The sequence below is a fragment of the Bufo gargarizans genome, chromosome 6 (genome assembly GCF_014858855.1).
Source record: "Bufo gargarizans isolate SCDJY-AF-19 chromosome 6, ASM1485885v1, whole genome shotgun sequence".
NCBI classification, from domain to species: domain Eukaryota; kingdom Metazoa; phylum Chordata; class Amphibia; order Anura; family Bufonidae; genus Bufo; species Bufo gargarizans.
Window position 1 is genome coordinate 379,748,564 of NC_058085.1, and position 14,088 is coordinate 379,762,651.

Here is a 14,088-nt window from a genome sequence, read left to right on the forward strand (position 1 = left end):
CTGATAATGCTGCTTGTCACCCAGCTTTTCCAAGGCTGATGAGTGGGAGATTCTTGGATTTGTGGGGTCTGTGATGAGATCACTGAGGGTCGTGTGAGATTGTGATTATTTTTAACCCCCGGTGACACTGGCTGCGCTATAATAATGTTATTACACACCGGCTCCTTTAAATTCCTGTCTGACTTCACTCTCCTATTTTGACAGAAGCGTCACCCGTACGTCGCCCAGACCCCTATAAATGAGATCCCCGCCTCGTCACTCGAGGACATAAATAGCGCCTCCTCGTCTCTCTCCGTAATAAGGTCAGAGCTGATAGCGGGACGTCCATGTGAGCGGGGGTCAGCTGTCGCCTCCTCTGCCTGGATCTGAGACTTTACAATACAGTCTGCTCCACCTGCAACTTTCTCAAGGAAATTACAATAATTTATCAGTTTTCACAATGAACGTTTTACCCTGTGCCCGCTGTGGATACGGCGTCTACCCGGCCGAGAAGATCAACTGTATAGACCAGGTGAGTATATATATATATGGGGGAAGGAGCCCGCGCCCCCCAGTGACTGCTGAGCTGTGTATCTAATCCCATCCTGTGTGATACTGACTGCTGAGCCATGTATCTAATCCCATCATGTGTGATACTGACTGCTGAGCTGTGTATCTAATCCTATCCTGTGTGATACAGTCTGCTGAGCTGTGTATCTAATCCTATCCTGTGTGATACTGTCTGCTGAGCTGTGTATCTAATCCTATCCTGTGTGATACTGTCTGCTGAGCTGTGTATCTAATCCTATCCTGTGTGATACTGTCTGCTGAGCTTTGTATCTAATCCTATCCTGTGTGATGCTGCCCGCTGTGCCGTGTATCTAATCCTATCCTGTGTGATACTGTCTGCTGAGCTGTGTATCTAATCCTGTTCTGTGTGATACCGTCTGCTGAGCTGTGTATCTAATCCTATCCTGTGTGATACTGCCTACTGTGCTGTGTATCTAATCCTATCCTGTGTGATACTGCCTACTGTGCTGTGTATCTAATCCTATCCTGTGTGATACTGCCTGCTGAGCTGTGTATCTAATCCTATCCTGTGTGATACTGTCTGCTGAGCTGTGTATCTAATCCTATCCTGTGTGATACTGTCTGCTGAGCTGTGTATCTAATCCTATCCTGTGTGATACTGTCTGCTGAGCTGTGTATCTAATCCTATCCTGTGTGATACCGTCTGCTGAGCTGTGTATCTAATCCTATCCTGTGTGATACTGTCTGCTGAGCTGTGTATCTAATCCTATCCTGTGTGATAGTGTCTGCTGAGCTGTGTATCTAATCCTATCCTGTGTGATACTGTCTGCTGAGCTATGTATCTAATCCTATCCTGTGTGATACTGTCTGCTGAGCTGTGTATCTAATCCTATCCTGTGTGATACTGCCTGCTGAGCTGTGTATCTAATCCTATCCTGTGTGATACTGCCTGCTGAGCTGTGTATCTAATCCTATCCTGTGTGATACTGTCTGCTGAGCTGTGTATCTAATCCTATCCTGTGTGATACTGTCTGCTGAGCTGTGTATCTAATCCTATCCTGTGTGATACTGTCTGCTGAGCTGTGTATCTAATCCTGTCCTGTGTGATACTGTCTGCTGAGCTGTGTATCTAATCCTATCCTGTGTGATACTGTCTGCTGAGCTGTGTATCTAATCCTATCCTGTGTGATACAGTCTGCTGAGCTATGTATCTAATCCTATCCTGTGTGATACTGTCTGCTGAGCTGTGTATCTAATCCTATCCTGTGTGATACAGTCTGCTGAGCTGTGTATCTAATCCTATCCTGTGTGATACTGTCTGCTGAGCTGTGTATCTAATCCTATCCTGTGTGATACTGTCTGCTGAGCTGTGTATCTAATCCTATCCTGTGTGATACTGTCTGCTGAGCTGTGTATCTAATCCTATCCTATGTGATACTGTCTGCTGAGCTGTGTATCTAATCCTATCCTGTGTGATACTGCCTGCTGAGCTATGTATCTAATCCTATCCTGTGTGATACTGTCTGCTGAGCTGTGTATCTAATCCTATCCTGTGTGATACTGTCGGCTGAGCTGTGTATCTAATCCTATCCTGTGTGATACCGTCTGCTGAGCTGTGTATCTAATCCTATCCTGTGTGATACTGTCTGCTGAGCTGTGTATCTAATCCTGTCCTGTGTGATACTGTCTGCTGAGCTGTGTATCTAATCCTATCCTGTGTGATACTGTCTGCTGAGCTGTGTATCTAATCCTATCCTGTGTGATACAGTCTGCTGAGCTATGTATCTAATCCTATCCTGTGTGATACTGTCTGCTGAGCTGTGTATCTAATCCTATCCTGTGTGATACAGTCTGCTGAGCTGTGTATCTAATCCTATCCTGTGTGATACTGTCTGCTGAGCTGTGTATCTAATCCTATCCTGTGTGATACTGTCTGCTGAGCTGTGTATCTAATCCTATCCTGTGTGATACTGTCTGCTGAGCTGTGTATCTAATCCTATCCTATGTGATACTGTCTGCTGAGCTGTGTATCTAATCCTATCCTGTGTGATACTGCCTGCTGAGCTATGTATCTAATCCTATCCTGTGTGATACTGTCTGCTGAGCTGTGTATCTAATCCTATCCTGTGTGATACTGTCGGCTGAGCTGTGTATCTAATCCTATCCTGTGTGATACCGTCTGCTGAGCTGTGTATCTAATCCTATCCTGTGTGATACTGTCTGCTGAGCTGTGTATCTAATCCTGTCCTGTGTGATACTGTCTGCTGAGCTGTGTATCTAATCCTATCCTGTGTGATACTGTCTGCTGGGCTGTATTGCACCGGTTATGATGGTCATTATATGAGTATTATTACTGTGGCAGTGCTATGTGGGAGGTACTGCAGTATTTCTCAGGCACTATGCAGATTATTATCTGGCACTGTATAGCAGTAAGATGTTTGCACACTGTATGGCACTGCTACATGAGAACGTGCGTCACTGTTATAACAGTGAGGACAGTAAATATTTGTCATGACACCATACTATATGGCAGTATTATTTGGCTAATATTCAGCATGATTATTTGAGGATTGAATTGTATTGTCATTGGGATATTCCATGTAAGTAATGTTTGGACACTGCACTGTAATATTCTCACTGTTGGACACTATTACTTGGTCACCCTTAGGTACTATTATAGCAACACAAGTTATAATTATTTCTTCAGAGTGCAATTTGCTGTTTGTACATTTACTATGCATGTGTGTACTACGTGGCAGGTTTATAAAGCATTGTTGTTTCAGAGCTGCATAGATCTATTACTTGAGGCTGTATGGCAGTGTTACGGTACATCAATATGTATTTGTGTACTATATGGCAGCATTATTTGGGGACTGGAATTTCTATGTAATGAATGTTTGCAAACTGCATTGCTCTGTCACTTCTGTACTGTGTAGCTCTATTATTTGAGCACTATAGGGGTCATTTATTAATCTGAAATATGCCTAAATCAACTATCTGCGACTTTACCCCGCTCACGGCAGGTCTAAAAAGTGGGCGTTGGGTGGGCTGGGAAGTGAACGGGTTGGTTCTATGTTTTAGGCATAGAACACTGTGCCTGTATAGCGGTGTAGAACACTGTGCCTGTATAGTGGTGTAGAACACTGTGCCTGTATAGTGGTGTAGAACACTGTGCCTGTATAGTGGTGTAGAGCACTGTGCCTGTATAGCGGTGTAGAACACTGTGCCTGTATAGTGGTGTAGAACACTGTGCCTTTATAGTGGTGTAGAACACTGTGCCTGTATAAGGGTGTAGAACACTGTGCCTGTATAGCGGTGTAGAATACTGTGCCTGTATAGCGGTGTAGAACACTGTGCCTGTATAGTGGTGTAGAACACTGTGCCTGTATAGCGGTGTAGAACACTGTGCCTGTATAGTGGTGTAGAACACTGTGCCTGTAATAGTGGTGTAGAACACTGTGCCTGTATAGCGGTGTAGAACACTGTGCCTGTATAGTGGTGTAGAACACTGTGCCTGTATAGTGGTGTAGAACACTGTGCCTGTATAGTGGTGTAGAACACTGTGCCTGTATAGTGGTGTAGAACACTGTGCCTGTATACCGGTGTAGAGCACTGTGCCTGTATAGTGGTGTAGAACACTGTGCATGTATAGTGGTGTAGAACACTGTGCCTCTATAGTGGTGTAGAACACTGTGCCTGTATAGCGGTGTAGAACACGCGCCTGTATAGTGGTGTGTAGAACACTGTGCCTGTATAGGGGTGTAGAACACTGTGCCTGTATAGCGGTGTAGAACACTGTGCCTGTAAGTGGTGTAGAACACTGTGCCTGTATAGTGGTGTAGAACACTGTGCCTGTATAGGGGTGTAGAACACTGTCCTGTTATATTGGTGTAGAACACGTGTCCTGTATAGCGGTGTAGAACACTGTGCCTGTATAGTGGTGTAGAACACTGTGCCTGTATAGTGGTGTAGAACACTGTGCCTGTATAGTGGTGTAGAACACTGTGCCTGTATAGTGGTGTAGAACCCTGTGCCTGTATAGTGGTGTAGAACACTGTGCCTGTATAGTGGTGGAGAACACTGTGCCTGTATAGTGGTGTAGAATACTGGTGCCTGTATAGTGGTGTAGAACACTGTGCCTGTATAGGGGGTGTAGAACACTGTGCCTGTATAGTGGTTGTAGAACACTGGTGCCTGTATAGGGGTGTAGAACACTGTGCCTGTATAGTGGTGTAGAACACTGTGCCTTATAGTCGGTGTAGAACACTGTGCCTGTATAGTGGTGTAGAACACTGTGCCTGTATAGTGGTGTAGAACACTGTGCCTGTATAGTGGTGTAGAACACTGTGCCTGTATAGGGTGTAGAACACTGTGCCTGTATAGTGGTGTAGAACACTGTGCCTGTATAGGGTGTAGAACACTGTGCCTGTATAGTGGTGTAGAACACTGTGCCTGTATAGTGGTGTAGAACACTGTGCCTGTATAGTGGTGTAGAACACTGTGCCTGTATAGTGGTGTAGAACACTGTGCCTGTATAGTGGTGTAGAACACTGTGCCTGTATAGTGGTGTAGAAACACTGTGCCTGTATAGCTGGTGTAGAACACTGTGCCTGTATAGTCGGTGTAGAACACTGTGCCTGTATAGTGGTGTAGAACACTGTGCCTGTATAGTGGTGTAGAACACTGTGCCTGTATAGTGGTGTAGAAACTGTGCCTGTATAGTGGTGTAGAACACTGTGACTGTATAGCTGGTGTAGAACACTGTGCCTGTATAGTGGTGTAGGAACACTGTGCCTGTATAGCGGTGTAGAACACTGTGCCTGTATAGTGGTGTGGAACACTGTGCCGTATTAGTGGTGTAGAACACTGTGCCTGTATAGTGGTGTAGAACACTGTGCCTGTATAGTGGTGTAGAACACTGTGCCTGTATAGCGGTGTAGAACACTGTGCCTGTATAGGGGTGTAGAACACTGTGCCTGTATAGTGGTGTAGAACACTGTGCCTGTATAGCGGTTGTAGAACACTGTGCCTGTATAGTGGTGTAGAACACTGTGCCTGTATAGTGGTGTAGAACACTGTGCCTGTATAGTGGTGTAGAACACTGTGCCTGTATAGTGGTGTAGAACACTGTGCCTGTATAGCTGGTGTAGAACACTGTGCCTGTATAGAGGTTGTAGAACACTTGCCTGTATAGTGGTGTAGAAACACTGTGCTGTATAGGGTGTAGAACACTGTGCCTGTATAGGGTGTAGAACACTGTGCTGTATAGCGGTGTAGAAACACTGTGCCGTATAGTGGTGTAGAACACTGTGCCTGTATAGTGGGTGTAGAACACGTGCCTGTATAGTGGTGTGAGAAACACTGTGCCTGTATAGTGGTGTAGGAACCTGTGCCTGTATAGCGGTGTAGAACACTGTGCCTGTATAGGGTGTAGAACCACTGTGCCTGTATAGCGGTGTAGAAACACTGTGCCTGTATAGGGTGTAGAACAGAACACTGTGCCTGTATAGCTGGTGTAGAACACTGTGCCTGTATAGTGGTGTAGAAGCACTGTGCCTGTATAGCTGGTGTAGACTACTGTGCCTGTATAGTGGTGTAGAACACTGTGCCTGTATAGTGGTGTAGAACACTGTGCCTGTATAGCGGTTGTAGAACACTGTGCCTGTATAGTGGTGTAGAACACTGTGCCTGTATAGTGGTGTAGAACACTGTGCCTGTATAGTGGTGTAGAACACTGTGCCTGTATAGCGGTATAGAACACTGTGCCTGTATAGTGGTGGAACACTGTGCCTGTATAGGGGTGTAGAACACTGTGCCTGTATAGTGGTGTAGAACACTGTGCCTTTATAGTGGTGTAGAGCACTGTGCCTGTATAGTGGTGTAGAACACTGTGCCTGTATAGTGGTGTAGAACACTGTGCCTGTATAGCGGTATAGAACACTGTGCCTGTATAGTGGTGTAGAACACTGTGCCTGTATAGTGGTGTAGAACACTGTGCCTGTATAGGGTGTAGAACACTGGGGGTGTAGACACTGTGCCTGTATAGCGGTGTAGAACACTGTGCCTTTATAGTGGTGTAGAACACTGTGCCTGTATAGTGGTGTTAGAACACTGTGCCTGTATAGGGGTGTAGAACACTGTGCCTGTATAGCGGTGTAGAACACTGTGCCTGTATAGTGGTGTAGAACACTGTGCCTGTATAGTGGTGTAGAACACTGTGCCTGTATAGTGGTGTAGAACACTGTGCCTGTATAGTGGTGTAGAGCACTGTGCCTGTATAGTGGTGTAGAACACTGTGCCTGTATAGAGGTGTAGAACACTGTGCCTGTATAGGGGTGTAGAACACCTGTGCCTGTATAGGGGTGTAGAACACTGGCCTGTATAGGGGTGTAGAACACTGTGCCTGTATAGCGGTGTAGAACACTGTGCCTGTATAGTGGTGTAGAGCACTGTGCCTGTATAGTGGTGTAGAACACTGTGCCTGTATAGGGGTGTAGAACACTGTGCCTGAATAGTGGTGTAGAACACTGTGCCTGTATAGTGGTGTAGAACACTGTGCCTGTATAGCGGTGTAGAACACTGTGCCTGTATAGTGGTGTAGAGCACTGTGCCTGTATAGCGGTGTAGAACACTGTGCCTGTATAGTGGTGTAGAACACTGTGCCTGAATAGTGGTGTAGAACACTGTGCCTGTATAGGGGTGTAGAACACTGTGCCTGTATAGCGGTGTAGAACACTGTGCCTGTATAGTGGTGTAGAGCACTGTGCCTGTATAGTGGTGTAGAATACTGTGCCTGTATAGTGATGTAGAACACTGTGCCTGTATAGGGGTGTAGAACACTGTGCCTGAATAGTGGTGTAGAACACTGTGCCTGAATAGTGGTGTAGAACACTGTGCCTGGTAAGCAGTAAGTTTGTGGTGACATCACAGATTATTTTGCCCTTCCTCTGATCCGTCAGAACAATAACCCCCAAAAAACGGATCCTGTCTGTTGAGCATCCACCTACACTCAGCGTTTGGTCAGTAATCCATCAGTATTGCTAAAGCCCAAAAAACAGGAGTTGGCTACCAAATCAAGCCAATTCTGATGGGACCATACAGGCCTTACAGCTGCTACACAGACAGGATCCGTTGTGCGTCTCATTTCTCCTTCCTTCTGACAGAACAGAAGAAAGGTCAAATAAATGATAATGTCAGCCAGGCCGAAAGGCAAAATAGTGGCCCAGTCATGAAATGGGGAGGGTGGGAACAGCATGAAAAGTCCACAAAGCGGACCAATGACATAGTGGTGAGGTGGAATCAGCATGAGGAGACCACAGAGTGGCCCAATGACAGATTCTGGAGGTGGCAGCAATATGAGGAGGCCACAGAGTGACCCCGTGACAGAGTGGGGCGGTGGGTGGCAATACCAGTACCAGCTGAAGATGGTGGGTGAAAAGGAGCACTTGGCATCAGGTGTGGAATCAGGCGGGTGGCAGCATCAGAATAGTAGCTGAGGCAGGTAGCCAGAAGAAACCAGTCTCTTTTGTCAAAGTGTTGGTGTGGCACCATGGATGATCTGGTCTGATGTATCAGGCATTGGTGGGTGGAAATCCTGTGTGAACCACGTCTGATTCATCTTGACAAAGGTCAGTCTCTCCACATTTTGTGTGGACAGGCGAGTTCTCCTTGGGATAACTCTGGCCCCCACCGCACTAAACACCCGCTCTAAACACACTACTGGCCGGGCAGGACAGTTTTTCCAGGGCAAACTCTGCCAGTTGCGGCCACAAATCCAGTTTGGCTGCCCAGTAGTCCAGCGGATGTTCAATGTGGGGTGGCAGGGTGCTGTCCAAGTATGCCACCACCTGCTGGTTCAGGTCCTTCTTCAGGTCTAGCTGCTGCTGGTGAGTAGTTTCTTCACTATGCGGGTGAAGAAAGCTGCTCATCAGCGACTCTAGACTCAGGTTGCTGCTGATGGAGCTGGTACTGCTCCTGCCACCCCACCCCTCCCCAGCAGCCATGGCAGTGGAACGTGAGCGCAGAGGGCCCCTCCCGGTCAGACCTGCGAGAGGATGGACAATGGCGCAGATAGACAGCGGCCAACTGACTAAATAGGATGCCTCTATAGTAGTTCAGTTTGTCCTCCCTCTCAGCGGGTGGTAGCAAGGGTCCAACAAGGTGGAGAGCCAGAAATCATCCCTCTGCCGAATGGTGACAATTCGACTGTCACTACCCAAGCAAGCAGAAGGATTTTGATACTTTGGAGAAAGTTCAGAGAATAGCTACTAAACTGGTCCATGGATTGGAGGATAAAACTTACCAGGAAAGATTAAAGGACCTTAACATGTAGAGCTTGGAAGAAAGATGAGACGGAGGGGAGATGAGAGAAACTGCTAAATACATAAAGGGAATCAACAAGGTAAAAGAGGAAAGAATATTTAAAAGAAAAAAAACTGCTACAAGAGGACATAGTTTTGAATTAGAGGGGCAAAGGTTTAAAAGTAATATCAGGAAGTATTACTTTACTGGGAGAGTAGTGGATGCATGGAATAGCCTTCCTGCAGAAGTGGCAGCTGCAAATACAGTGGAGGAGTTTAAGCATGCATGGGATAGGCATAAGGCCATCCTTCATATAAGATAGGGCCAGGGGCTATCCATAGTATTTAGTATATTGGGCAGACTAGATGGGCCAAATGGTTCTTATCTGCCGACACATTCTATGTTTCTATGTTTGTATGTTTCTAAGTGAGCATGCATCGGCCCATTTGTGGAAGTGACTCAGAGGGACTCCCTGCCTCTATCTCCACTGCATACTGCCACGGTGTGTCCGGGTCCTCTGCCTTGTCTTCCTCATCGCCCTGTAGCTCCTCTGGCTTCTCCTCTTCTCCTGTCACCTGTGTAGAAAAACCACCCATTTCACTACACATTGCTTGTGCTCCAATGTCCTCCTCCTCCAGTTCAGCCCCTACAGGGCTCATGTGGCCATGAGATCTAGGTGCCACGTCTCCAGTCCCCTGACCAGCCAGATTTACCAGCATCTGTTCCAGGACATGAAGCAGTGGAATGACGTTGTTCATCCCGTAGTCCTAGCCACTGACAAATAACGTGGCCTCCTCAAAGGGTCTGAGCAAACAGCGGGTGTCACGCTTGAGCTGCCACTGGCTAACATCGAAGTTACACAGGTGAGTACTCCTGTCCGCTTGGATCATCAAGAAATCGTTTATGGCCTTTCTCTGTTCGTATAGTCGGTCCAACATATGGAGGGTGGAATTCCAACATGTGGAAACGTCAGCCTATGTTGGGGGATGCCGTTCTGCCGCTGCAGCTCAAAGAGGGTGTGCTTTGCCGTGTACGAGTGGCTGAAGTGCATGCAAAGTTTACTGGCCATTTTTAGGACGTCTTGCAGATGGGTGGAAGACTTCAGGAAACACTTGACAACCAGATTGAACATGTTTGCCATGCAGGGCTCATGGCTCAGCCCTCCTTAACACAGCGCCGACACCATGTTCTTCCTGATGTCGGTCACCATGGTTCAGATTTTGAGTTGTCGCGGAGTTGTAGTGGGGGAGGATGAGGAGCCAGAGGCGGACATTGTTGCAGGACCAATGGCGTGGCAACGTGGAGGCGGAAGCAGCGTCACCTGGCCAAGTTGCTGGTGTGGCTGTGCAGGAACCACATTCACCCAATGGGCCGTAAAGGACATGTATTGTCCCTGACCGTAGTTACACCTCCACACGTCCGCGCTGCCGTGCACTTTGGCAGACACCGACAGGCTCAAGGACTGGCCCACCTTCTGCTCTACATACATGTGCAGGGCTGGTACTGCCTTTTTGGCAAAGAAATGACGGCTTGGGACTCTCCACCTTGGCTCGGCACAAGCCATCAGTTCTCTGAAAGGTGCAGAGTCCACCACTTGGACAGGGAGGGACTGCAGCACCAGCAACTTGGACAGGAGCACGTTCAACTTCTGTGCTGTTGGATGAGTGCACGCATACTGCTGTCTCTTGGCAATCGCTTCGGTGATCGATTGCTGACGGAATGACTGATGAGGAGGAGGAGGAGCAGGAGCATCAGGACCAGCAGATGATGGGAAGGACAGACAGCTTCCTTCGGCTGAGGTGGTGGAGCCTTGACTGCCTGAAATCGGGTGTGTGCCACTGGGTGATGCAGCGGTTGCTATGGCAGGACTGAACCACCACGGTTCTCCCAGGCCACTTTATGGTGACGCTGCATATGTTGACACAGAGCTGTGGTGCCAACATTGGCACCCTGGCCACGCTTCACCTTCTGCCCACAGATTCTACATATGGCCACGTTCACCTCCTCCGGCGACTTAACAAAAAACTGCCACACCGCTGAGTAGGTGATTTTAACCCCAACACTCCGCACTGACTGACTGCTAACGCCGCAGCCTCCGTGAACCCCTGCGCCACTACTTCCGGGGCAGGTAGGCTCCTGCGAAGTTTATGGTCTACTCTGGGCACCTTTGGCTCCCGACCTCCCACTGCTGCCACCCTGCTGACTCCCGGCCACGCTAGTGACTTGTTGGCTCCGCCACTGCCTCACGGGCAAGCTGCCACCTTCTTCTCCTGATGATGATTAAGCCCCTAATTAACCCGGCCCCAAGTGCGATCAGCTACATCATCATCATCGAGTACTGTCTGCATGTCACTGATGTCCTCTTCAACGGTCTCTTGGTCAGGAGCCTGACCGCTCGCAACACCAGCTCCCACGCCACTCTCCTCATCACTACTTGCCTGCCTACCAGAGGAAGCGGCGGATGTCTCCTCCACATCTAGGGTGGCCACTGGCTTCACCCAGAAAGCCGGACCTCACCGGCCATGCCCACCTCAGTGAAGCGATGCCCCCTCCATAAAGCCTCGCTTCCCTGTCACTGGCTGGGGAAAAAACTAGGGCAGGAGAGGAAAGAACTTTCTAAATGGAAGGTAAGCTGGGGCAGCCGGGTGCTTTTCTCTCCCTCAGTCATCCAGTGAGAGAAGCCTCAGTCGGTTGCTGCAGCTCACACTTAGACAGCGTAGTGCTGCTGTCTGAGCGTGAGCTACTGAAAGGGTGGAAAGGGTGGACATCCCTGTGTCAGTCTAGACCCTGCGCCGGATGGAGGGCAGGGAGCCAGAAAAACGGACTGTCCGGCCTAAAACCAGACGTCTGGCCTCCCTATCTACATCTTGGCTGGCCAGTAGCTGCTGACTGTCCTCCTGTAGCTCGTCCTCACTGTATAGTGGAGCTGAGCTCACAGCATATAATACTTCTGTGGCTGAGGAAACAGAAAAGCACAGAGGCAGGGTGAGGACAGGTGAGGGCACCGAGCCTGCTCCCGGGCCATGTCAACTAAGGGTTGTGTCTGACAAACCCACCGACTCTTGGCTGGGGGTGTATGATGTTTAAAACCTTTCCCCTCTTTACAATGGCAGACCTGGTTCTGTGCAGGAATTGTTGTGCTTTTATTTTAGGTTCCACTCTTCAGAGGTTTGGATACTGTCTGATCTGTAGACAGCTCTCCATAATGCAGCAGGAAATTACCTTTTTGAAATATGAGATTTTTTAATTAACCACTAAACAAACTCAGGCCTGAGAACATTGCAATGCCACTGCCACAGAGGCCCCCTAGAAATGGAAGATGGGTTACTGTAGATTCTGGTAGACTGAGAGTTGTGGATAGAAGGCATGTCCCACAGTCTGTGGCTTTCCATAATTCATTTGCAGCACTTTCAGAGTGCAAGAGCAACATGGAGGATGGCTCAAGCACAGTGCGTGAGAAACAATCATCTCCCTTGCCTAAAGTATGTAAGACTGCAGCCAAAGACAAAATGGAGAAGGTGAGGATTGATAGTAAGCAGCTGTTGGTGGGCGATTCCATCATAAGAGGTGTGAAGTTTGAGGAGAATGGTGTTGTGAGATGTCTCCCTGGTGCTACCGCTAGCAGGGATAGACAACGGATCCTTAATATTGTTAGGCAAGCAAAGCAGGAAAGGGAAGTGGATGTTATTCCCCATCTTGGGACAAACGATCTGGCTTGCAATGAGGTTTCAAAGGTGAAAGAGGCTTTTCACACACTTGGAAAGGATATAAGGGATGTTGCATCAACTGTTTCATTCTCTGCAGTTTTGCCTGTGCATAACCTTCAGCATGACAGGAAGATGCGCATTAAGGAATTCAATCTATGGCTTGGTGAATGGTGTCTGAACCAAGGGTTTGGCCTTGTGTCTCATGTTAGCTCTTGTTGGAATGGAAAAGAACTGTACAAGAAAGATGGTTTGCATCTTTCTCTCAAGGGAACGTCCTCGGTGAACAGTTCCAAGTATTTGCTAAGAAGCATTTAAACTAGGAAAGGGGGGCAAAAAAGTGATAATCCAGCAGTCCAACTGCCCCCCGGAACAATGTCAGAAGAGGCCAGTAGCACAAAGGTTAAGAAATGACAAGCTCAGAGTCTTGTCTACAAATGCTCGCAGTCTAGGGAATAAGATCAATGAACTTGAGGCTATAATGGCATCTGAGAATATAGATGTAGTGGCTGTTACTGAGACGTGGTTCAAGGGGAGTAATGACTGGGATATATCAATACCAGGGTTCTCTCTATACAGGAAAGACAGAGAAGGCAAGAAGGGGGAGGGGTGGCCTTATATGTGAAAGATAGCATAAAATCTAATTTGATACAAGTTAGCGAGAACAATTTAGAGTCAGTTTGGGTTACCTTGCAGCTTGATAATCATAAGGTAACTTGTGTATGTGTGATATATAGACCACCTAACCAAGTCAAAGAATTAGATGATGTACTAGTTGAGGAAATAGCTAAAATGACATTGAAGGGGGAAGTTATCATTATGGGAGACTTCAATCTTCCAGATGTAAACTGGAAAACCAAAATAGCTAGTTCTGCCAGGAGTACAGATATTCTAAATTCCCTACTGGGATTATCTCTACAGCAAGTAGTGGAGGAGCCAACCCGGAAGGAGGCCATTTTAGATTTAGTATTCACAAATGGGAATTTGGTATCTGATATTACTGTAGGGGAAAGCTTGGGATCTAGTGATCACCAGTCAGTGTGGTTTACTATAAGTACAGTGACTGAGTCACACCAAACAAAAACAAAAGTTTTAGATTTTAGAAAAACTGACTTTTCTAAAATTAGATTAGTGGTATATGAGTCCCTATCAGACTGGAACAGTTTCATTGGAGTCCAGGAGAAATGGGACTACTTAAAAGTGGCACTATTGAAGGCAACAGAAAATTGCATTAGGCTTGTCAGTAAAAGACCATGTGTTGTACTCAGCAGAAGTGGCCAAAATCATTAAAAACAAAAAGAAAGCATTTAGGAATTATAAAAAAAACTAAAAACGAGGATGACAGGGAAATTTATAAGATTAGGCAGAGAGAGGCCAAACAAGTTATAAGATCTTCTAAAGCACAAGCAGAAGAGAAATTAGCTCAGTCAGGGAAAAAAAGGCGATAAGGCATTCTTCAGATACATAAATGAAAAAAGGAAACTAAAACAAGGAATTACCAAATTAAAAACAAAAGAAGGAAGGTATATGGAAGAAGATAAAGAACCAGCTGACTGCCTCAATGAATACTTCT

General features: G+C 47.1%; 1 protein-coding gene across 1 annotated transcript in view; it reads left to right on the plus strand.

Annotated features, from left to right (window-relative positions):
* Positions 1-279: 279 nt before the first annotated feature.
* The window catches only part of LOC122942257 (nebulin related anchoring protein), a 58,491-nt gene continuing 44,682 nt past the window's right edge, over positions 280-14,088 (plus strand). Inside the window, exon 1 of the mRNA XM_044299759.1 lies at positions 280-511. Within this exon, the coding sequence (XP_044155694.1) occupies positions 440-511 (72 nt within the window). The 5' untranslated portion in view covers positions 280-439. The remainder of the gene's footprint in view (positions 512-14,088) is intronic.